This window comes from Tripterygium wilfordii, chromosome 7 (genome assembly GCF_013401445.1).
Source record: "Tripterygium wilfordii isolate XIE 37 chromosome 7, ASM1340144v1, whole genome shotgun sequence".
NCBI classification, from domain to species: domain Eukaryota; kingdom Viridiplantae; phylum Streptophyta; class Magnoliopsida; order Celastrales; family Celastraceae; genus Tripterygium; species Tripterygium wilfordii.
The window spans coordinates 4,102,447-4,125,050 of NC_052238.1; the positions used below are offsets into that span (position 1 = coordinate 4,102,447).

The 22,604-nt window shown below is 37.6% G+C and overlaps 3 protein-coding genes across 3 annotated transcripts; 1 reads left to right on the top strand and 2 right to left on the bottom strand.

Moving 5' to 3' along the window:
• The first annotated feature begins 629 nt into the window (after nt 1–629).
• LOC120002700 (kinesin-like protein KIN-14E) lies at nt 630–10,209 on the top strand. Its single transcript, XM_038851471.1, is given in 24 exon segments — nt 630–1,061; nt 1,323–1,395; nt 1,598–1,729; nt 1,818–2,056; nt 2,184–2,511; nt 3,543–3,642; nt 3,724–3,905; nt 3,990–4,105; nt 4,334–4,436; nt 4,804–4,956; nt 5,069–5,215; nt 5,290–5,490; nt 6,338–6,502; nt 6,582–6,686; nt 6,830–6,967; nt 7,059–7,077; nt 7,080–7,252; nt 7,424–7,550; nt 7,684–7,886; nt 8,035–8,217; nt 8,476–8,571; nt 8,691–8,888; nt 9,142–9,413; nt 9,634–10,209. Coding segments are annotated over 24 exon segments (3,792 nt in total). The 5' UTR covers nt 630–912; the 3' UTR covers nt 9,824–10,209.
• A 1,083-nt stretch (nt 10,210–11,292) lies between these two features.
• LOC120003016 (T-complex protein 1 subunit gamma-like) lies at nt 11,293–16,855 on the bottom strand. The gene is made up of 13 exons (XM_038851903.1): nt 16,609–16,855; nt 16,369–16,430; nt 15,765–15,837; nt 15,263–15,330; nt 15,048–15,117; nt 14,769–14,837; nt 14,611–14,682; nt 14,149–14,222; nt 12,951–13,613; nt 12,750–12,875; nt 12,462–12,566; nt 12,276–12,350; nt 11,293–11,790 (listed from the first exon to the last, which is right to left on the bottom strand). Exons 1-13 carry the CDS (start codon nt 16,631–16,633, stop codon nt 11,602–11,604), a joined length of 1,671 nt encoding a protein of 556 aa, XP_038707831.1. The 5' UTR covers nt 16,634–16,855; the 3' UTR covers nt 11,293–11,601.
• Nucleotides 16,856–17,964: 1,109 nt separating this feature from the next.
• On the bottom strand, nt 17,965–22,020 carry LOC120002163 (F-box protein At5g39450). Its single transcript, XM_038850772.1, has 2 exons — nt 19,297–22,020; nt 17,965–18,350 (listed from the first exon to the last, which is right to left on the bottom strand). Exons 1-2 carry the CDS (start codon nt 21,150–21,152, stop codon nt 18,335–18,337), a joined length of 1,872 nt encoding a protein of 623 aa, XP_038706700.1. The 5' UTR covers nt 21,153–22,020; the 3' UTR covers nt 17,965–18,334.
• Between the last annotated feature and the right edge of the window lie 584 nt (nt 22,021–22,604).

The following is a 22,604-nucleotide window of genomic DNA, read 5'->3' on the forward strand; positions in this document are numbered from 1 at the left end:
ATTTAGTGTGGGTTCATATTCTTACCTTTATTGAGCTAATCTTGATTTGGTTTGGTTTGATAGATTTAGACTTATTAACCAATCTTGATTTGATTGTAGGACCGTATATGTTGAAATTTACAGTTCAAACAGTGAAGATATTGTTTGCTCAAGGACACGAGCTATATGGTATAGATTTGTTTTTCATGGGGTTATCGTTAATTAGGGTTGTCTAAAAAAATTGTGTCAAATTGAATCGATTGTTTGGTTGATTATTGTCAAATGTATATTATAGAGGATCGATTGAAAAATCAAAAAAACCTATCGAACCGTCAATAACCGACCGAATGAAAATTGGTTGAAATCAACTGTAGACACCTCTATCGTCAATCATAGTTTGGTTTTTATGTCTTATGAGAAGAGTTGGAATGGGCTGAGTTATGTGAAAAAACCTATCAAACCGTCAATAGCCGACGAATGAAAATTGATAGAAACCAACTGTAGACACCTCTATCATCAATCATAGTTCGGTTTTTATGTCTTGTGAGAAGAGTTGGAATGGGTTGTGTTATGTTCCATTTTAGTATTAACATTATAGGAGTTTTAAGCTTTACTAAACAAGATTTATATTTATTTTATTTTTAATCTTTCAATCATATGCTACCGTGTCTATCATTTGAACAGACTCTGGCTCTCTTCCTCCATTACCGATTTTTTTGAAGTAGGAGCAGGAGAAGAGAACGAGAGGAAACGATTCGACTGCGTACGCGCATTAGGGTTCTTCCTTCATCTTCCATCCTATTTTTCTCTCAAAGATCTGAAAGCGGTTTCATCTTCATTGCGTTAATGTGGTAGTCTTTACTTCTTTTGCGGTCACAATGAGCGATCGAAGGACCGGTGGAGGTAGAGAGCTATAAGCAATGTTTGACTGACATGACAATTGATTTGCGGATGTCAATGGCGCAAAGTGTACGAACCGGTAGATCTTCGTTCAGCTCCAGCAACGGAAATGGCGACGCGCCTTTTCACTCTAGCTCAAACGGTGATGATTACGACAGTGACGGCTCCAATTTTGCACCACCGTATATTCTTCTTCTTCTCCGTCTCCGATTGTCACATTTTTTGGGACTATATCTAATTGTTCTTTGATTAGTGTTTAAACCCCTTGTACGGTTGTCCCCGTACTTTATGACATATTAATGTCTGAGAACGAACTCCAGCGGGTGTTTTCTTCGGATCTTTCTGTCCCCACAGATTTGGCTTCACAACCAGACTGGTTTTAATTACGATTCGAGGCTTGATTTGGTACAACTTGGTCTAACTACTATTTTGCTTTCATGCAGTACTCCAGGGACTTTGTCAATGGCTGTATCTGCAGAACTTGCTGGTGCTATACCTTTGATTGATAAATTTCAGGTGATTTGCATAAGTACAGTATATTAAATCGAAGGCAATATGGTTTCCCCAGTGGAGATTGTTTTTATGCTTAATTGCTTATAATAAGATGACCTGGATCCATAATAAGTTTATGATAATGATTTTAGATCCATGATTAAAATTTTTCCTTTTTCTTTATTCCCTCTCCTTCACTTTTTATGATATTTATTGCTCCGTGTAGGTGGAGGGATTTTTGAGAATGATGCAGAAACAGATTCAATCTGCTGGAAAACGTGGGTTCTTCTCTAAAAAATCTCTTGGACCTCAAGTTCCGGGAAAGTTCACCTTTGAGGATATGCTGTGCTTCCAAAAGGTAATGTTCTTTATGCCGTGGTTGTGATATTAACCTTTGTCCTTGGACTGAATATTTAAAAACTGAGTATATGAGTTCTGGGGGACAGGAGCCAATACCAACTTCTCTTCTTAAAATCAATGGTGACCTGGTAAGCCGAGCAGTAAAATTGTTTCAGATAATTTTGAAATACATGGGCGTTGATTCATCAGATCGAGTAACGCCAGCAAGCTTAGATGAGCGGATTGAACTTGTTGGAAAACTATATAAGCATACTCTGAAGCGTGCAGAGCTGCGGGATGAACTCTTTGCTCAGGTTTCAAAACAAACAAGAAACAATCCCGATAGGTAGACCTATTTTCTTCTGCTAGATATATATTTAAAAACTGTGTAGTGTTCTCCATTTGGTCTAGGCCTCAAGGGCTGTTTCTATAACTACTTCCTTTTCTTACTTCTTTTGACATTGGTAATACAGGCAATACTTGATCAAAGCATGGGAGTTGATGTATTTATGTGCATCCTCGATGCCGCCAAGCAAGGACATTTGTGGATACTTATCTGAATATGTCCATAATGTGGCACATAAATCAAGTACCGATTCTGAGATTCAAATCCTTGCATCCAATACCTTAAATGCTTTGAAGTGTTCTGTTAAAGCTGGCCCTAGGAATACGACACCTGGGCGTGAGGAAATTGAAGCCCTTCTAACTGGTCGAAAGCTTACAACCATTGTGTTTTTTCTGGATGAAACTTTTGAAGAAATATCGTATGACATGGCGACTACCGTGGCCGATGCTGTAGAGGTATTTCTTAACTTCTTCTCTGAATCGGAGGGAACTTCGTCATCAATATGCCATTTATAATTAATAGCATAAAATTAGAGTTCTAAATGGAATTCAATCTACTAGGAAGGGAAAGAGACACCATACTCAAAAGAGACTCACAGAATGAGTTCATTCGACTAAGGTAGAAGCGGATCTGATTAAAAATAAAATGAGACAATACTGTTTTATAGGTTTTGGACATATACAACAAAGAGATGTTACTCCAGCAAAAAGTGGAGAAAATTCATTAGGAAATGCTTAAAAGAGAAGATGAAGGCCATAAACAACATGAAGATGAAAGTAATTGGAACAAGGATATTGGATGGCATGGGCTTTCATGGAGATTGGAGAGTATAGTTTTAGTGGAATCCAACCTTTTTTTTTTCTTGTGGCTTTGATGATGATGATTTTTCTTTACATGCTTTGGTATGAAGTAGTGACTTATAACCGAAAAGGTAAATCACATGGGATGAAGGATTTTGGATGCCACTTCTTTGCAGTTGGGGCATAGAATATTTCACTAGATCCTCCAAGCTTCATGGTTCCTAATTTATAATGGTACCACTTTGAATTGGAACTAATGAAAGAAGTCACTCAATCTGATTCTGCTTTTATCATTAACTTTGTGACTTTCTTATATATAAACTTTAGCAATATATATCACCGGTGATATGATGTTTTGAATTTACCTGCTGAACATGTAAAATGTTATTTGCATATTTGAACTTTAAATTCTTGATGATTATCTTTAGGTATTTGATTTATTGTTTTGTTTATTATGAATTCTGGACATGTGTTGGTTGCTTCAACGGTTATATGATTTGATAAAATCCTAATTTGTTCAAAAATAAGGATTTGCTACCCTGCAATGTGGTATAATTTTACTAAAAAAAGCCGATCCATCTCGACTGTGGGTGATTAGGTTTCTTGAATTTGGTTCACTTTCTTACAATTTTTGTCCTATCTTTCTTGTTAGTTTTAATTATTGGTCAAATTATTTCTCGCCACAGGAAGTTGCAGGGATAATTAAACTATCAGCATACTCTAGCTTCAGTCTGTTTGAATGTCGTAAAGTTGTTACTGGTTCAAAATCACCTGATCCTGGGAATGGTATTTATTCTTGACCACCTTCTTGACTTTTGTTTACTAAGTGCCTATTGACACTGCCATATACAATTTTTTGCCACATAGAGGAGTATATCGGGTTAGATGATAACAAATATATCGGGGATTTGTTGGCGGAATTCAAGGCAGCTAAGGATCGAAGTAAAGGAGAAATTTTGCATTGCAAACTAACATTTAAGAAGAAGCTTTTTCGGGAGTCGGATGAAGCTGTAGCGGATCCAATGTTTGTGCAATTGTCATATGTGCAAGTATGTTATCTTGGCACTTTTTCCTATTACCTTCTGGTTAGTTTTTAACTTCTGCCTTTGGTTTTCATTGCCATGTTATTGCAGCTACAGCATGATTATATATTGGGTAACTATCCAGTTGGTAGAGATGATGCTGCACAGCTATCTGCATTGCAAATCTTAGTCGAGATTGGATTTGTTGGCAGCCCCGAGACATGCACGTTAGTAGAATCACTATGCATCTCATTTAATCTAGTTAGTTGTTATCTTTCTTCTTCTTTTTTCTCTTCTGATTTATTTATTGGCAGTGGTACCCTTGGACATACTTTCATATTAGAGTAGAGTGCGAAAAATAGCATATCTAGTTGCTTTCATCTTCTTTGGATTTTAGCATAACTGGTTATTCTATATCTAGCAAATTTTCACTTGTTGTTACTGGTATTTTTCAGTGATTGGATTTCACTCCTTGAACGATTTTTACCTAGACAAATTGCAATAACTCGAGCAAAGCGGGAATGGGAATTGGATATTCTCTCTCGTTACCGTTCAATGGTGAGGGCCAAATTTTGAAATTCCTTGTTTGCTGAATAATTTATTCTGTGACAGCTTAAATTCCATTTGGTTTTTTAATTTATGTGTTCAATGTCTTTCTTGTAGAATTTCAAAATAGTACAATGAGTGCTGAAGAAATAATTTGCTTATGATGCATGTGTTTTTCTGAATTGTTTGCTTAGACATTGCTTTGCATCCTCTATTATGCCTCTCTGCTTCTGAAATGTTGTGATAATAAATGGCTGGACTCTTACGTGACTTTCAATTATGTGCTGACTGGTCTATACTTTACAAAGCTTACGTTTGTCACATGACGAGATGCATTCTTTGATAATTATGTCTAAATTGATGGTTTGCTGTAATGCAGGAGCATCTGGCAAAAGATGATGCGAGACAGCAATTTTTGCGGATATTGAGAACTCTACCGTATGGAAATTCTATTTTCTTCAGTGTTCGCAAAATTGACGACCCAATTGGACTTTTGCCCGGGCGAATCATTCTGGGCATTAATAAACGTGGGGTGCGTTGGCATACTATGTATTGTTCCTGAATAATTATAATGTTCGTGGGATGTTTAACATTAAGGACTTTTCGACTTCTGGACATTAAGTTGCTTGTTAATTCTACTATAGGTTCATTTCTTCCGTCCAGTTCCAAAGGAGTATTTGCATTCAGCTGAGTTAAGAGATATAATGCAGTTTGGTAGTAGCAATACAGCTGTTTTTTTCAAGATGAGGGTTGCTGGTGTTCTGCACATATTCCAGTTTGAAACCAAGCAGGTTTAAGAAATTATTTTCCTTGTGTCAATATTTATTACTTGGAGTTACCAGGTGATTAAACTATTTGTATGCAGGGAGAAGAAATTTGTGTTGCTCTTCAAACGCACATTAATGATGTCATGTTGCGCCGCTACTCTAAAGCGCGGTCTGCTACTGGCGGATCAGTGAACGGAGATCTTTCTAATGGTTTCAAGCCTTATAATGTCGAAGTGTATGAGAATCGTGTACAGGATCTATCTAAAACTGTTGAAGAATCTCAAAAGAACGCTGATCGAGTAAGCCTTAAAATAGTATTTAGTATATTCAGCTCTTCGTCATCCTAATATTGCAAGGTGGGTGGAACTGGTGCATTAGGAGAAGAGGGCATTATTTTTTTTTTTGATAAAGAGAAGTGGGCATTATTATAGTATAAAGCTTTGGTAGATAATTGATGAATCCGACAAGCAGCCTTTCCTTGTCTTGTTTGTCTATGAAATGACCAAACCAAAAGGATTTAAATGTATCAGTACGTGAGCATCATGTGAATCAAACGTGAGGTAGCTTTAACAGGGGTATACCGTATACTGGTATACACCTCATCCAAATTAAACATGAGGTAGCTTAAATCGAGATACTCACTATCTGTTATTAATCTTTGTTTAAAACATCATATGCAAAAAGTTTCTAGGAACCTTACTGATCATATTAGTCCTTTCACTCATTGTTGCCCAAGTTGACTGCATTTGTCAGATATGTGCCTTTATATGTAGAACGTCTTTCGTTTCGACAGAAAAAATGGGGGCTAATTGTGGATAATTTGGGTTGGAAATTTTTTTCCAGTTTTCATTTCTCAAAACAGTCTGTTGTCAGGTTTTCCTTTTTCAGAGATAGCTCTTGGTTTTTAATTCAGGAGAATTGTGAAATATCTCAAGTTCTGTTCTTTTTTTTTTGTTCCTCTTTTTGAAAGAAAAGAAGTAAAAACGTGAACATTGTTTTGTCTCTTTTTTCTAGAATACTTTTCTCCATATGTTTTAGTTTTCAATTGAAAGAAAAGCAAAAGAATAGTCTAACCCAAACACCCTTCTCATATAACATCCTCTTTTCAGAATTTTCTTGAGATTAATGATGTCTATGCTAATCTAGTTATTGGAAGAATTGCACGAGAAACAAAAGCAACAAGCAAAAATACAAGAAGAATTGGAAGGCTTGAAAGATTCATTGAGGTCTGAGAAGCAAATTTTAGCTGAGGTAATGGGAGATCGTGATAGACTTCAATCATTATGTGAGGAGAAGGATGCGACTCTTCAAGTGAGTACATTTGATTTTGCACAATTAAGTATTCTAGTAAGTTTTCCACATCTTTTCTGAAAATTTGCTTTTTGTTTAGGCTTCGTTGTTGGAGAAGAGAAACATGGAAGCTAGGTTGGCTAAGTTGGGTAATATAGCTCAAGAGAATAATGCCAAAAGGGATTTTTCTGGGGTAAATAACCAGGTAGAGTTTTGTTTTACTATTTGTCTTTCTTTATGTAATTGTGATCGGTTCATGTGATCTGAGATTAGTGGACCATTGATGCAATATTATATGTAGTTGGTCTGTGATGGTAAAATCATTTTAAGGAAACATGTATGATGCAGGTTTTGCACAAGCTCCAAGATGATTTAAAACTTTGCGCTGAAAAGGTTTATGCAGCAGAAGGAAAAACTAAAAGACTAGAAAATGAGAAGCAAGTATTGGAACAAAAGATTTTTAGGCTTGAAAGCAAAGCTGAAGAGGTACCTGGATGAATTCTTGAATGTGGCTTGATGAGCATTTATTATTTCATGCTGAAACAGAAGTTATGTCTGTGTGGTGGTCTTATTGCAGATGGAAAATCTTAAGAAAAATATGAACAAGAATGCAAAGCCTTAAAGCTTCGAGTTTCTGAACTTCAAAAGATGCTGGAGGGAGTTAGGCAAGATTTGGATGTTGCTGAATCAACTCTTACAATTAGGAATTCAGAGTTGGAGACCTCTCAAAATAATTTGAAGGAATTAGAGGAATTGAGAGAAATGAAAGAGGTTTGATACTTATTTGTCTCTACATTAAGTACGTATTCTTACTATAAGCAAATGTGTTAATGTTTTTATGTAAACAACTCATGAATTGAAAACAAATGTGTTAATGTTTTTATGTAAACAACTCATGAATTGAATAGATCTTTAACATAACAAGTTCTTACATAATTTTAGGACATTGATAGAAAGAATGAGCAAACTGCTGCCATCTTGAAGATGCAAGGGGCTCAACTTGCTGAGTTAGAAACACTTTACAAGGAAGAACAAGTTTTGCGGAAACGGTATTTTAATATTATAGAAGGTACTTTTGGATTTGCTAGCAGGATTTTGGTATTTTTGTTTTTAGTTTTGAGGTGTAAAAACTAAATCAACTTATATTTTCTTCGTTGCCAACTTGGAGAATTCACTCTGGTTTATCTTTGGGTCAATTTCAGATATGAAAGGCAAGGTTAGAGTATATTGTCGTATAAGACCTTTAAATGAGAAAGAAATTGCTGAAAAGGAGAAGGACGTTCTTACAAGTATAGATGAGTTCACAACTGAGCATCCATGGAAAGATGATTTAGCTAAACAACATACATACGACCGTGTATTTGATGGTAGTGCTACCCAAGAAGATGTCTTTGAGGATACAAGGGCAAGTTTGATTAAACTTTCTGATTTAAAAACATATAATAACTTCATTAATATCTTTGGCATACATGTAATTCTTTTAACTAACTTACTGTACTTCTTTCTCCGCTCTCTGTTTTTGGTTTTTGTTTTTTGTCCTTCTGCAATTGCAGTATTTGGTGCAGTCTGCTGTAGATGGCTACAATGTCTGCATATTTGCTTATGGTCAAACTGGTTCTGGAAAGACGTTTACAATATATGGTTCTGAGGGCAATCCTGGACTCACTCCACGGGCGACAATGGAACTTTTTAAAATATTGAGACGTGACAGCAAGAAATTCTCATTTTCATTAAAGGTAAATTGACTTCATATTTCATGAATGATCATATTAATTCGACAGTTGCAACAGCAACTTTACGTTACTTGCATCTTGTTTTTAATATAGAAATATTTATATGCTTATAAGAATCATGACACACATGCATGGTTTTTCTAGTTATTAATTTATCTTTTGGGTTTCACAAATTTTTCCTTATATATGTATGCACTTATGTCTGAGATTGATCAATACAGTACCACAATGAATTTTAACAGCGATTGGAACATGATGCAGGCATACATGGTGGAGTTGTATCAAGATACCCTTGTAGACCTTCTTTCACCAAAGAACGCAAAGCGGTTTAAATTGGAGATTAAAAAAGATTCAAAGGTGATTACTCTTATTTTATATAATTTTGGTTCTTATATCTATCCTTGATTTCTTCTATTTTCTTTTAGCTTACAACATTTCAGGAGTATATTTCATTCCTATGTATTTGTTATCCTTAGGGCATGGTATCTGTGGAAAATGCATCAGTTGTACCAATATCAACATATGAGGAGTTAAAAAGCATTATTCAAAAAGGATCTGAACGACGACATACATCTGGGACTCAAATGAATGAAGAAAGTTCTAGATCTCATCTGGTCCTTTCAATTGTGATTGAAAGCACCAACCTTCAAACCCAGTCTGTTGGCAGGGGGAAGGTACTGACAACATGGCAGTATATTATGTTTAATTGATTATCAAATACCTCGATTTTACCTATACATGTGACTTAAATTGCCGTAGTCTCTCTCATGGAATCTAAATATAATATGTAAATAGTTGCGTACTTAGAATATAGCGAACTGGATTATGAGAGTCCTGTGGAGATTGTTCATGGTTGTTAGGTTAGACCGTTGAAAGTTTCTCTTTATTTATTATTTATATCTTACCATTTTAATATTTCTCATGCAGCTGAGTTTTGTGGACCTTGCTGGTTCAGAAAGGATAAAAAAGTCTGGCTCTGCGGGTTCTCAACTCAAGGAAGCCCAGAGCATCAACAAATCTCTTTCAGCGCTTGGGGATGTTATTAGTGCTCTTTCTTCCGGTGGTCAACACATTCCTTATAGGAACCACAAGTTAACGATGTTAATGAGTGATTCGCTCGGTGGCAATGCCAAGACACTGATGTTCGTGAATGTATCTCCTGCTGAATCAAATTTGGAGGAGACCTACAATTCTCTGATGTATGTTTCCAATCCTCATGCTATTTTTGTTTTTTCCAAGTCAATTGGTTCAGTGATACAGATAAACTACCCTGTCAAATGGCAGTACTCACCATGTCAAATGCTTATTACTGTTTTATGAATAGTATAATCCAATTTTCCGTTTAGCAGTCTTATGCTGAGCCTTTGTTTTGGTGCTGGTTTTTGCAGCTGTGATCTCATTTTCCTTTATGTGACACAGGTATGCGTCAAGAGTCCGGTCAATCGTAAATGATCCTAGCAAAAATGTTTCTTCTAAAGAGATGGCTCGTTTGAAAAAATTAGTTGCATATTGGAAGGAACAAGCAGGTAGGAGAGGAGATGAAGAAGATTTGGAAGAGATTGAAGATCAACTAGCAAAAGATAGGACATATGGCCGCCATTCCACATAGAGGTATGTACAGTAAATTTTGGGTCTTGCTGCTTTACCAACATTATATATCATGGCTCGTATATATGCTATGAGTAATACTAGCTAGGGTTTTGGCTGCACTGTGCGTGACTCTTAGATATCAACAGCGTCTTGGGTCCGGATGATATATAATCAAATCTTATTGGGGCTGGGAGGCATATGATTGGTGTGATGGATTGTAATGTGAATTGGTGTATGTATTGCTAATTCTATTTTATTTGAACACCTTCGCCAATGCAAGTTGAATCTTGCATTGTCCAAATTATTTTGTTTGCCTCCTCTTCTTATACTATATGCTGTATTTCTGTATGTATAATCCTCTGTACCGCTCTAAAAGTATCAGATTTCATTGTGAACACTGAGCCATCGAAAGTCTCTGTTACTTCCTACAGGGGATCTTTACAGCGTGCGATGCATCCATCTATTACGATTACACATAGAAATTCACTTCCCTTGTTTGGCTCAAATCAGCAGGGTTAGTTGCCATTTTTTCTAAGATCACCCCCAAAATTCATGGGGTCGAAACGCTATTTTTCCAAGTTCACCCTCCGACTTCTAAGGATCTATTTGAGTATTTTCTGGAGGTATAAACCGCATACTAAGCTTCAGGGAGTAGTGAGTTGGAGATGTAAAGTGGACCGGTTCAGCCCGTGAGTTCCATAGGCCAGGCTAGCCTGTAAGTTTAGTTTAACGGGCCAGCCGCTAAAATAAAAATCCTGGCCCAGCAAGCCAAGCACAAGGGCAGGGCCTGGCGGGTTAAACGGGCTGGCCTACACTTTCTAAATTATTGTTTAATTAAGAAATATCTTCTCTAACGGTAATCCATCAGCCTGCAAATCCTCCATTGATTCAAGACCTTCTCACCTAACCCATCAGCCATTAACTAATAGAAGTTGATTTCACATTCTAATCAGCCATCAACCCATCCGCCACCAATTTTCCACCTTCACCATCGGGCAGCCATGTTAGTAAGATTGGGCTCGCAGACTTACGACAAACTGGAGGTTCCCGATCTAAGGGCAAATCTGACTGAGGCAAAGGGACTGACACAACCAGAGATGAGCTACGTTGTGGCTGATTTCTACTTCCCATCATATCCGCCGTGGAGGAAGGACACGGTGATGCTGTTGGGGGCTTGGATCAATCTAGAGATGTATAATGGGCCGTCGGTAAACCCCGACCCATCCAGCATAAGTGCGTAGAGGTGTTGGGCCGAACCTCGCAGGGCCCGTCATGCCCGCCTTATCAGAAAAAGGCAAATCCCCTACCGAATTAGATTCCCGTCAATTGATGGGGTGGACGCTCCTTCAATGGCTATCCATCGAATTTACCCCTTCTCTAGCATCTACCCTCGTACATGTGAATCAACAAAAAAATTGAGTCATTCGTATATGTGCGAGTAATAATATAGTACTAGATTAACTGCAGAAATTAGAAAACTAAATCACATGAAGCGGCAGTCAGCGTGGAGAGGCCTCCACTGCTGAGACGAACATAAACTACCATTTCTTCCATGATGAACTAACAGAGCTTTCAAAAGTACCAACTGCACAGAATTACGGGATAGTATACAGCTGCCATCATTATAGAAAGGTAGTTCAAAGTAACCAACAAAACTCTGAACCGGCCAAGATCACAAAATTTGAAGTATTGTGCGATTAAAAGGCTCAACAAAAACCCTTGAACAGGCGAAGAATGAAAACAAAACCTTGCTGGCTATTTTGTGAGTGCGGAGTCAGTCCGAGTGCAACGGTATCCTCAATCAGGAAGTATTTGCTCCCCATCAGCATCTGCCTCTGTCTCAACCTTGGGCTTCGGTGCTTGCCCCGCTCCAGGGGCCTGCTTCTTCTTGATCCCACTAACAATGTCATCAATCCTGAGAAGCATGCAAGCAGCTTCTATTGCTGTCTTGAAAGTTTGTGCCTTTACGTTATAGGCATCCCATATCTAGAAATAGAAAAAATAAGCACCATTCATTCGCAGCAATAAAGTTTTACTTAAATCCTTGAGCCAGCATAACTCGATTCAGTTTACCAGAATCAACTGGGGACATTAGGAAGAGGACACATATAGGAACACCTGTGGGATCAGAATGCATGCTAGTGGAATAAATGGAACGGCTTCTCTATTGCAATCTTACAGGGTGTTAACAATATACCACCTAAATCTATGGGGATATAGGGGAGAACAATTATACGAGTTGACAGATTTTTACATAAACAAACCCTGATTACCAGAAATTTTTTCAGACTCCATCCAATTTTTCACAGTTAGGGAAAAAATGGGGAATGTGTAAATGAGTATTTAAAGGCTCATAGTGAAATCCTGAAATGTAATCTCCAATACAGCAGAACTTCTACCAACAAGAACTCACATATTCGCCAGCCAAAAAGAAACAGAAAAAATGATAGAAGTGTGCATTATGAGAGTACCTGCCGCTCTTGCATGTCAGCGATCAATCCAGTATTTCCATCTATGCCAATCCATGTGTTTCCACCATTGGCATGCTGCATCAACAGTTGAGACCATTAGACAGAAAATGGATTGAAATACTCATCCATAACTATATTAGCAGTATAAAATAAACATAATGCAATAGAAGATCTTAAGGTTCATACCTGTCCTTGTAGGGCAGTCATAGTCCGGATCACATTAACACCACAATTTTGGGCCAAAGTTCGTGGTATAGCCTCAAAAGCTATTGCCGCGGCTTCATAAGGCCACTGTTTTGCAATTATAAAGAATAAGGAAATGGGAAAAAATTGAGGAAAAGAAAAGAACAATACAAGTTATCACTCACTTTCTAATTTCAAATCCAAGGATTTTCAAGCTTTCAGGACATTTATGACCTTAAAATCAAAAGATACGGAATTGATTGCAGTGATCAAGTGAGTAGCAACATTCACCTTTTCTATGCCTTCAATAGATGAACTCTTTTGCTTCAAAGTAGCAGATACAGTTAACTCAGTGCCACCACCTCCCGGAACTAGCTTTGGATTCTTAAGTATGTTCCTCGCGACAGACATAGCATCCTGCATTTGCAAACAAACTTCAGAACATGGTATAATTGAGGTAGAAAAATTCAAACCAAGAATGAATTGAAATACCTGCAAGTTTCTCTCTACTTCATTTAGGAGATCCTTACTTGCTCCTCTTAATAATATGGTACAAGCTTTTGGATCTACGCAATCAACAATAAAAGCAAAAAATTCATCCCCAATTTTCTTAACTTCAAACAACCCAGCCCCAGTACCAACATCGGACTCCTGCAGTTCTTCTGGTCTGTTCACGATAACGGCACCGCATGCTTTGGCAATTCTGTTATTGTCCGTCTTCCTCAACCTCCTTATTGCACTAACGCCTGCTTTGCTCAGATAGTGGCAGGCCAGATCACTGAGACCCTTTTCTGTAATTACCAAGTCCGGTTTGAATTTCAAGATCTGTATACAGAGATTCTCAATGTATTCTTCTTCCATTTTCAAAAGGATTCCCCAATCTTCCTCTTTAACTAATTCTGCATTTGTTTGGTTCTCGCCTTTCTTGTACTCAAGGGGGCAATCGAGAAGAATGATACGTGGGTTGACGATCTTTCTCCTCATTTTTCCAGGGGCAACTACATCTTTGTTAAACATAACCCCTTTGAGAACTCTTGAATCTTCCAACCGGCCACCAGGGACCTTCTCAACCTTAATGTACTTCTTAATATCCACTTCTCGCATTCCTTGGCCAAGGTCAACACCAACTGTCGTGGTGGCATCGATTGCTAAATCCTGATATATGATATATGAAATAAATGCTTGTGAATTTATATTTACATATAAATACTCTCTCTCCATATGTATATATAAGGGGGGGGGGCAATTTTTTAAAAAAAAAATTACACAGTGCCCAATTACTACCTCGTGTCAGCAAATTATATTCTCCCATCATGCAATAAACCTTGTGCAGACTAATTATACTAACCTTGCCTCCACGAGAATGGACCATGAACACATAAAACTAAGCATAAAGAGGAAAGAATACCATCTGATATACAAAGAAAATACTTATTCTAGTTTAGTATCAGCGCACATCTCTAATTATTCATTAGATTCCAGTACGCATTCAGACACTGTACTCCAAAAATGACCTCAACATCTGAGTCGGCTTTTGCCTCAAAAACGATTCAAGTGTTCTACAAATTATTATGAGTGCCTTAAAGTGCCTGATATACCAGCTGAAAGATCACACAAATAAATCAAGTAAAAGAATTGCAGAAAAATTCCTGCAACACATGCACATCCCTAATAGAAGAGGATAACTTACCGCAATCAAATCACCAAATTGACTAGTGAACTTTGTGCCAATACAGCTCTTTACCAGGCCCAACATCGTTGCCCCTAGAACATAGATTGTTTAGTTAAAAAAGAATATATACCAAGCATAAAATGAGTAGAATAAGCCAACTTGTCAAAGTGTTTTTATGCTTACGTTTCTCAAAAAAATGTATCCTAAATCCAGCAAAGAATTCAATTTATCTGTAGCACAATTGCTGTTTCCAGTAAGCTGGAAAATGCTCATGATCTAGTATCAACTCAAAAGATGTATGGAAATGGTGATGTGTCTTAGGTTCACTTCTTAATCATGCTAAGTATGTTTGAACAAGGTCTATAAACTCATATGGCATCATAATACTCATACCAGCTTGGCTCAACCAACTGGCAAAAGAATGGCAATGTACCAAAAACAAAACAAAAATAGATGAAACAACTGAAGTACAAGACTCACGATCGTTTACATCAATGGACATTGCAATTCTGTCGAGCACAGCAATAGCATCTTCCAGAGCTTTGTTGTAGGCTACAATTGAAAAAGAGCCAATTAAAGGGGGAAAAAGACTTCATCAGATGACATGTCAAGCAGAAACAAAAACTGCACATCAATACCTCGACAAATGACCGTGGGATGGTAGTTCTTGTCAATGAAGGCTTCCGCAACATGAAGCATTTCACCCGCTGTGACACATCATTCATAATTTAGCACATTAAGATGATAAAGATCATAATTTAATCAGACAAAACAATTAACTACTGTCCAAAAAAAAGGAGAACATTGATTCTCCATTCAGGATAAACAGCACTGATCTTGAATAAAACCAACAGCCATCCAGAGAAAGGTGAGAAATATCCACTCAAATTAGGTCGATTCAGTAACTCAAACCGTACCTAAAACAATGACAGATGTTGTTCCATCTCCAACTTCTTCATCTTGTGTGCGACTTAATTCTATCATTGACTATTTATCAAACAGAGCAATCAGAAGAGAAGTTTAGCAAGAATTATCAACTTAAAAGGGAGTGAAACAAAAAAGCGGAGCAGATAAGAAAACATTATTAATGCCGAAAAAGTCCAATGTGGCAAGCAAAAGAAACAGCCCATGCCTTTGCAGCCGGGTGTGCAAGATCTAGCTCACGTAAAATAGCATTCCCATCATTAGTAACGACAATCCCTGTAAAAATTTCAGTATAAGCACCCAAAAAGGTTAAAACATTCAGATATGGCAATAATTGCTTAAGAAAGAAACGCAAGCTCAGAGCTTAGAAAGGTCATCAAAATCCATACATAGATGTTTAAGAGCAAAAATATCAGCTGAGAGAGGAATGATAATAGCCATTATTACAATTTCAAACAGCCAGGTCATTTTTATTAGGGACGAGCTTTTACCCCCCCAAAAAAACACTAGAGAAAGGGGAATAACACATAATGGATCTATAAAATACACATTGAACAATTCTCGTGTTTTGCTGTCTCCTTGAGAAACCAAATCATGCAACATTCAAGCATGAAGCACTAATATCCTATCATTGTCATATCAGATGTTCTTAATCCGATTATATGTTAGAGTGTGTCGTAAGTGTTTCAGAGAATGAGCAAGGAGGTCACCTCCAGCAGCATCAAGGAGCATCTTCAACATAGATCGTGGACCCAAGGTTGTACGAATTATATCAGCAACAGCCTATTAATATTAATTGAAAGGTCAAATGTTAGATCTACGAAGCCAAACACATCAAGGCTAAAAAACATAACACCAGTGGGAATAAATTGGTAAGTATTTTTGAAAGCAAATATATTGGTGTTCATAGGTATAGAATCTACATATGACATCACAAAGAATATATACAAAGGCCATGTTGACCAAATAAATGCACAATGAACATGGCATTGAGAAAACCAATGATTCATTAAATCATTACAAGAGATGGAAGCACAAAACAAATAAAGAGATAAAATTACACAAAAAAGTTTGAACAAATGAACTCTGCATCATCTGTCATCCATTTTTCATTCTTCTTTCTCATTTCACTTAACGTTAAAAAGAGTCAATAGATGCAGAGCAGTGTTCAGCACCGTTATGGAGAAATAATTGCAGCTCGGCAAATCAAGAACAATGAAACAATGCAGCAACACAAAGACTCAGCATCCGGAAATCATTAAAAAATATATAAACTAGGCAGAAAACAACGGAATGAAGCATAAAAATTATTACCTTTGAAGCCTGGATATTAGCATGCTGTACCTTGCTTCCAGATTCACGTTTCAGAGAATCCTCTGCTCATAGCAAGTAATTTTCAGAGTGAATGTTCAAATCGTCTCATGTATAAGAAAATCATAGAATCTGTGCATAAACAAGTAATGCTAACACCAAATTTGTATTCATCAACACACACTAATATATCATAAACAACAGACGAATTGGGGTTTTGAGCAAGAAAGAAACAGAACTTACTGAGAACAAGTACTGGCGCGTGCATATTTGCGATCTTACAAACTCTGCAGCGGAAACACTAGACGAACAAATCCGATAGGCCGAAGCGGAGATCGAACGAAGAAGCGAAGCGTAGGCGGAACACGAGGTTCCAATAAGTGACGAAGAGTTGCAGAAAAACTAAGAAAGTAAGAATGGCAACTTCTCTGTCAAAGTGTGGAGTGTTTGAGAGAGTTTTAGGGTTTGGGACGATTGAAGTTAGAAGGCTGGAAGTGCGCACTAAACTTCTCTCCTAAACCAATAAGGTCGTGTTTGGCGCGCCTCATCTAATTACGAAAAAGAGGAATACTGTTTCAGGCTTTTATGGGCCTTTGTGATTCTGTGAATGCACCTAGCGCCGACCTAAACCCAATATATTCGACAAAAGCCCAAAAAAAAAAAAATATTTGGTTGAGAAAAAAATCAAGATGACCATCCACAATGTCTATGCCCTAATTGCACTAGTGTATATACAATTTGTAGGAGAAATTCGCTAGTGTTTCCCTACCCTGCCAACACCCCCACTTTATGATTTCACAAAATTAAACAAGAACGCAAATAAAAGGAAATCCAAAATATAATGCCCTTTTTTTTTATGTCTCTCGTCCATCCCCTATGACGACATGGGGTACTTAAAAAAAGGAAAGAGGTATTAATTTCTCTCGCTTTTGGCATTGCAAACCTCTTATTCCTTCGAACCCCTTTACTTGTAGGAGTACGTCTTAGACGTGCAATTTATTTTAGTTAATATGCCATGCAATTTCTACTTGAACCCCTTTTGCATTCACTTGTTCAGGAACAAACCCCTCACAGCTGTCATGCAACGCCTTAATGGTTGGTTTAACAATGATAAGGATCTCGGATAACTACTTGGTATCCCAATTATCCCAGCGAATGAGTTATGCGCACAGAATTCATATGCATCATGTAAGACATGTGGAGCTTACAAATTCACTTGAATCATGTGCGTCCAACTAAGTGGCTGGGATACCAAATTGCTAAGATTTTCATTGTTTTTGGGGAAAAAAAAATGAAAAAAAAGAGTAGGTGGTGTAGAAGATTTGTTGGACTCTCAAGAATCCTAGCTTTAGCGTGAGTCTACTTGGACAGTGATTGAAGCGGCCTTAAGACAATTGAAGAGCTGGTGTGCTACTAAAGTTCCAAAATCTGAAAATGTACTTAGCCCACAACAATGCAAAACAGGCCCGGCCCAACAACATATCACCATGGACGGCAGATAGACCATATACAACATGGTCCACATCCAAAGGCCGGCCCATATTGCATATGCAAGTTTCTAAGAAAGCGAAAATTTGGAAATATCAGAATAAATACACATGGAGGTGAGGTTAAGTTTCCAGATTCTTCAATCATAACAAGTAAAAATGGAATTTTTATCGTGATACCTCACATTCCTACACAGAAATACACGAGAAGCAACATATATATATATATTTGTTACTAAAATGCTTATATCTATTGTTTTATTACTATAAAAATCGCATCTCATTGGATAAATAATACCCGAACTGGTGTTATTTTAAGACGAAAGGATTAAGAATCCAATACTGGAATTGGTTTAGGAGCACCTGAGCTTCCACAAGTGACCTGGAGCCAAGTGAAGGTAAACCAGCAGCAGCCTCCGAAGACATCCGAGCATCATATATGGTGAAGAAAACGCGGACTTTATCCTTGGCAAACATGTGGACTATAAATGTCTATTCCTGTGCCATAGAAGCAGCAGAAAATGGTTTAGAAACTCATCTATCGCAGAACAAACGGAAATGATTTCATACATACAGAAGGTTATTTACATAAATATTATGAAAAAAAATTCTGTTTGCACTTCAATTCCAGCATGATTAAAAGTCTTAATTTGAAAATAAAAGATACTAAGATCAAAAAAGGCACCTAAAACGATTTTTAAGGCGCAACAAAGTTACCCAAGTGACCCTAAGTTCAAATGAAATGGCCTCAGCAAACAAAACTACAAAAGCATCGGAAATAGAGAGAAATAAATGGATTTCTCATTTACCTAAGCATTCTCGATACCACAAAGGTTGAACTCAAATAACAATGAAAAACTCACTTGTCACAATGGTCTCACCAATAGTGGGGAGTTAAAAGTTGCACACATCAATAAGATTACATGATTTGAATTTGTTGCGAGGCTTAATAGTTGACTGTTACTAGCATTCTCTCTAAATTCGTTAAAAAAAAATCTTCCTTAGCAGCTTGTATTGGTTGCATTCATATAGTAATGACAAGAAAGAATGTAATGAACCATTCAAGATCCAGCAAGGAAAGTTGTCTTACTGACAATATAATCAACTACGTGGTTGAGAACCATCAATTAGCACAAATCTCATCAATTGAAGCACATAAAGAATATAACCTACTAAATTTTGTGAGCTGACTCTCACAGCAACAAGCAAAACCTCGTAAATAACTAATAATGGCCAGTCTTATCAGAACTGTGCACATTCTCATACTTATAACCGTCCTACAAGTCCTTAAACTTCCCCCATTAGAAATTCACATCATACTGATTAATATGGAAAAGGCCAGCCAAGAGTCACAATGGAGCTGTCAAAAAGCAGTATGACAAAGTAAATGACGTAGGCAAGACCTCCCTCTCCAACTCAAAAAAAATGAAATAAGAAGGCAAACCTTGGTGAGGATAAGCAAGTTGAAGGGTTTGAGAAGCCAGCAAACACATTTGAGTAGGACTTGGTCAAATAAGAAAAATTGGCAATTGCTGGCAAAGCAGGCACCCTTTCTCCTTTCCTCAATAGTTCTTGCAAGTTAAGCCTCTGCAAAGTCAACACAGCCCTGGACTCCTTCCAAATGAACGCAAGGAGACCATTATGAATAACAAAGAGAGAACCTGGTTTTGAGCCAGGATATCTGAAACCATAGCCATTTGCAATACCTTCCCCTGAAAATGCATGGCTAACCATCAGAGGAAGGCTATCTCCATCTGTATCCCATGGAAATTGATCCACTGAAGGTTCATCAAGATTTGCTATAAACATCGCTGAGCCATTTGGATGCAAAACATAGTGGGTGCCTTCCAATATTTTTGTCGCAATCAAAAGACGTTCTTCTTCTGATTCTTCATATGAGAGCAGAAGAAAGAACAAAGCCTTCCCAGGTTTATCCTCGGAAAGCTTCCCAGGAGGCCAACCAAACGTCCCTCCCCATAAACCAGCATATTCCTGGTCAGCTCTTGGGACCCTAAGGGGCAATTTGTATAGGGCAAACCTACTGTCATGCATATTTGGCCATGCTCGATAAGAAGTTAACTTCATGGTGGAGGCATGCAATGTCAGTCCTATTGTATCGCTTGATCTCAAAAAGTCGTGAAGTTGAGCATACTTACTCTCACCACTTGAAGAATTATTCTTTGACATTGTATGGTGGCCGTTTGTCACACGAGACTTGCCAAATATCTGCCTTAGGCTATACCTAAAATACCCACCCAAAGTTCTTGTCCTTGCAGAATTCACGTCACCATCATCAGCCTTGAGAGAAGTATGAATTGAGCTATTGAGACTCTTCCTGATCTTGCTCAACTCCAACTGAGTAGGATCCAAATGAGCTCCAGGAGCTTCCTTTCGCTCAATGGAGCCTCCGCTAAGCTTATACATTTGCATGAGCAGTGATCTCCTTTCAGATAAGAGAGCCATATCTCTCTGAAAGTTGTCCTCGTCAATCCTCAATTGGGGAAAAAGGGGCCCATTTGCCGAATCAGGCACATCTTGACGAACTTGGCTCATTACAGTCTCAAGCAATTTTCTTCTGTCACTAAAAGCCAAACGGCTGAAAGGCACTTTAGCGTCAAGCTGTCCAAGCACCCTCTGTGACTTAGACAATCCACCACCAGACCTAGAAATCTCTCTTGATAGTTCCTTATCGGAATGGTGAGCAAAACTCTTACAATACAACAATTTACCTCCATTCGGTTGCTGGCTAGGCTCAACCTCAAGTAAGAGCACATTGCAATTCTTCTCAATTGGCTTAACAGAACCAGGATAAAAATAGTCACAACCTTTTTCTCTTCCATGCAGAATAAAGGCCGTTGAACCATCAAAATTACCTATTACTTCAAAAACTGGTGCCCATAGAATAGGGCCATCCAGAATTCCAAGTGGACCTAGCTCTTGTGGAATAATCCGGCACCCAACAACAGAAACAAAACCAGGCATGACATAAACTACATTCCCAAGCTCAGGATTTTGGTGAACCCAAATTCCAGTTAATGGCTTGACACTTACAAGGAAACGACAAAGCGCTTTATATGATGACACACCCTTTCTCCACTCGACAAGGTCCCCATGGGGCACAATATTAAGTATGTCACATTGCGGGAACCAGATCTTCTCAGAGGCCATAAGAGCATAAAGACTCCGACAGCATAGACTAAGATTGCATATGTCCCTTGGTGAAAGGCATTGGGATATAATGGCAAATAGATCATCGGGCAGAGCTACAAGCAAGTTGGAACAACAATATTCACGCGGCATGATAGTTTCCACTGGTAACTCGTAATTCAATGAAGAAATCTAAAATTCAATTGAAAAAATCCATTCCTAGACATGCACAAATCGCATAATCCACCAACACATGCATTTCTGCGCCCCTAGAAGAAACCAAAAAATCATAAACCAGAAGTATTACCAGCATATGACGACCCGGAAACCCTTATGACTGATCTGATTCAATTCAGTGAGCGAAAAGTGACCAGATTCAGACGTTGAACTCAAGCGGGCGTGTTTGGGAATCTTCACACTCTGGAATCTAAACAAGAGTGCACGCATAAAAGGAAGACCCACCAAATTAACTTAGCTTTCCTTCAGATTCCCAAAATTGGAAAAACAGGGTTTGCTTCAGTTCCCATAAATTTTAACTGGTTCTGTCACATACTCCCCTAAAAATCATATGTTAGGGATCCAATTCCCCTAAACTAAACAGGAGTGTTTCAGAGTTCAAGATTCTTAACTTCTTTATGCGATCAAGAATACATGATAAACAAAGGGAAAGACAGAAATAGTAAAGTGGCTGATGATAAAACCTTGAATTTGGTAAGGCGAAGCTATCGACATCCGATCAAATTCCATTCTTCTCGCGGAGTCAATGACGTGAGATTGCTCAATGAGTCGCCCAATTAAGCTTCGATTGCATTCACTTTGGTATCATAATTTGATAGCTCCTTTTGAGAGAAGCGGGTCCTCTTTGTCGGATCTTTTTTTCTCCTTGGCTACTGTATGTGGGACCGTTTTCAATCCAACCCATGTTCAGTCTATCCTCGTACCACCCTCTTTGTAGCCGTTAGATTTTCAAAACCAACAGTGATCATTGGATTTGCTAAAATTAATGGAGCTTATTTATATTTATTTATTTAAAATAAATAAAAGCAAAATACAGTAATACCCTTTTCTTTTTCTTTTTTTTCTGAAATACAGTAATACCCTTACTCTCACTTTCACTCCACGGTCGTGGTTTCTACTTCCCGCCTAGGGATAGCAACGGGTCGGGTACCCTTCCAATTAGAAAATACCAAAACTGTTTCCATTTAAGATACTCTATACCAAAACCGTTCCAAAACCATTTAAAAAACCATTTAAATTTCCAAACCCTGAACCGTTCCATAACCGTTTACCATCGGGTACCCGTTTACCATTTAACTTTTAATATTTTTATTTTTTTTCTTTGATGATTATGTTAATATAAATTAATATGGAGTATGATTTATATTAATTATGATTTTATAATTCAAATTAGTATAATTTATAGTCTTATTAGTATGTTTCTATAAATATATATGTTTTAATATGCTTTATCATGTTATAATTTAGTATCCTAGTAGTATACCTTTATAGATGATTTATAATATTATTACTATAATGAATCTTTTTATTAAACGGTTCGGGTACCCTAAACCCGACATCAAAAACCAAACCCGACCCTAAACCATG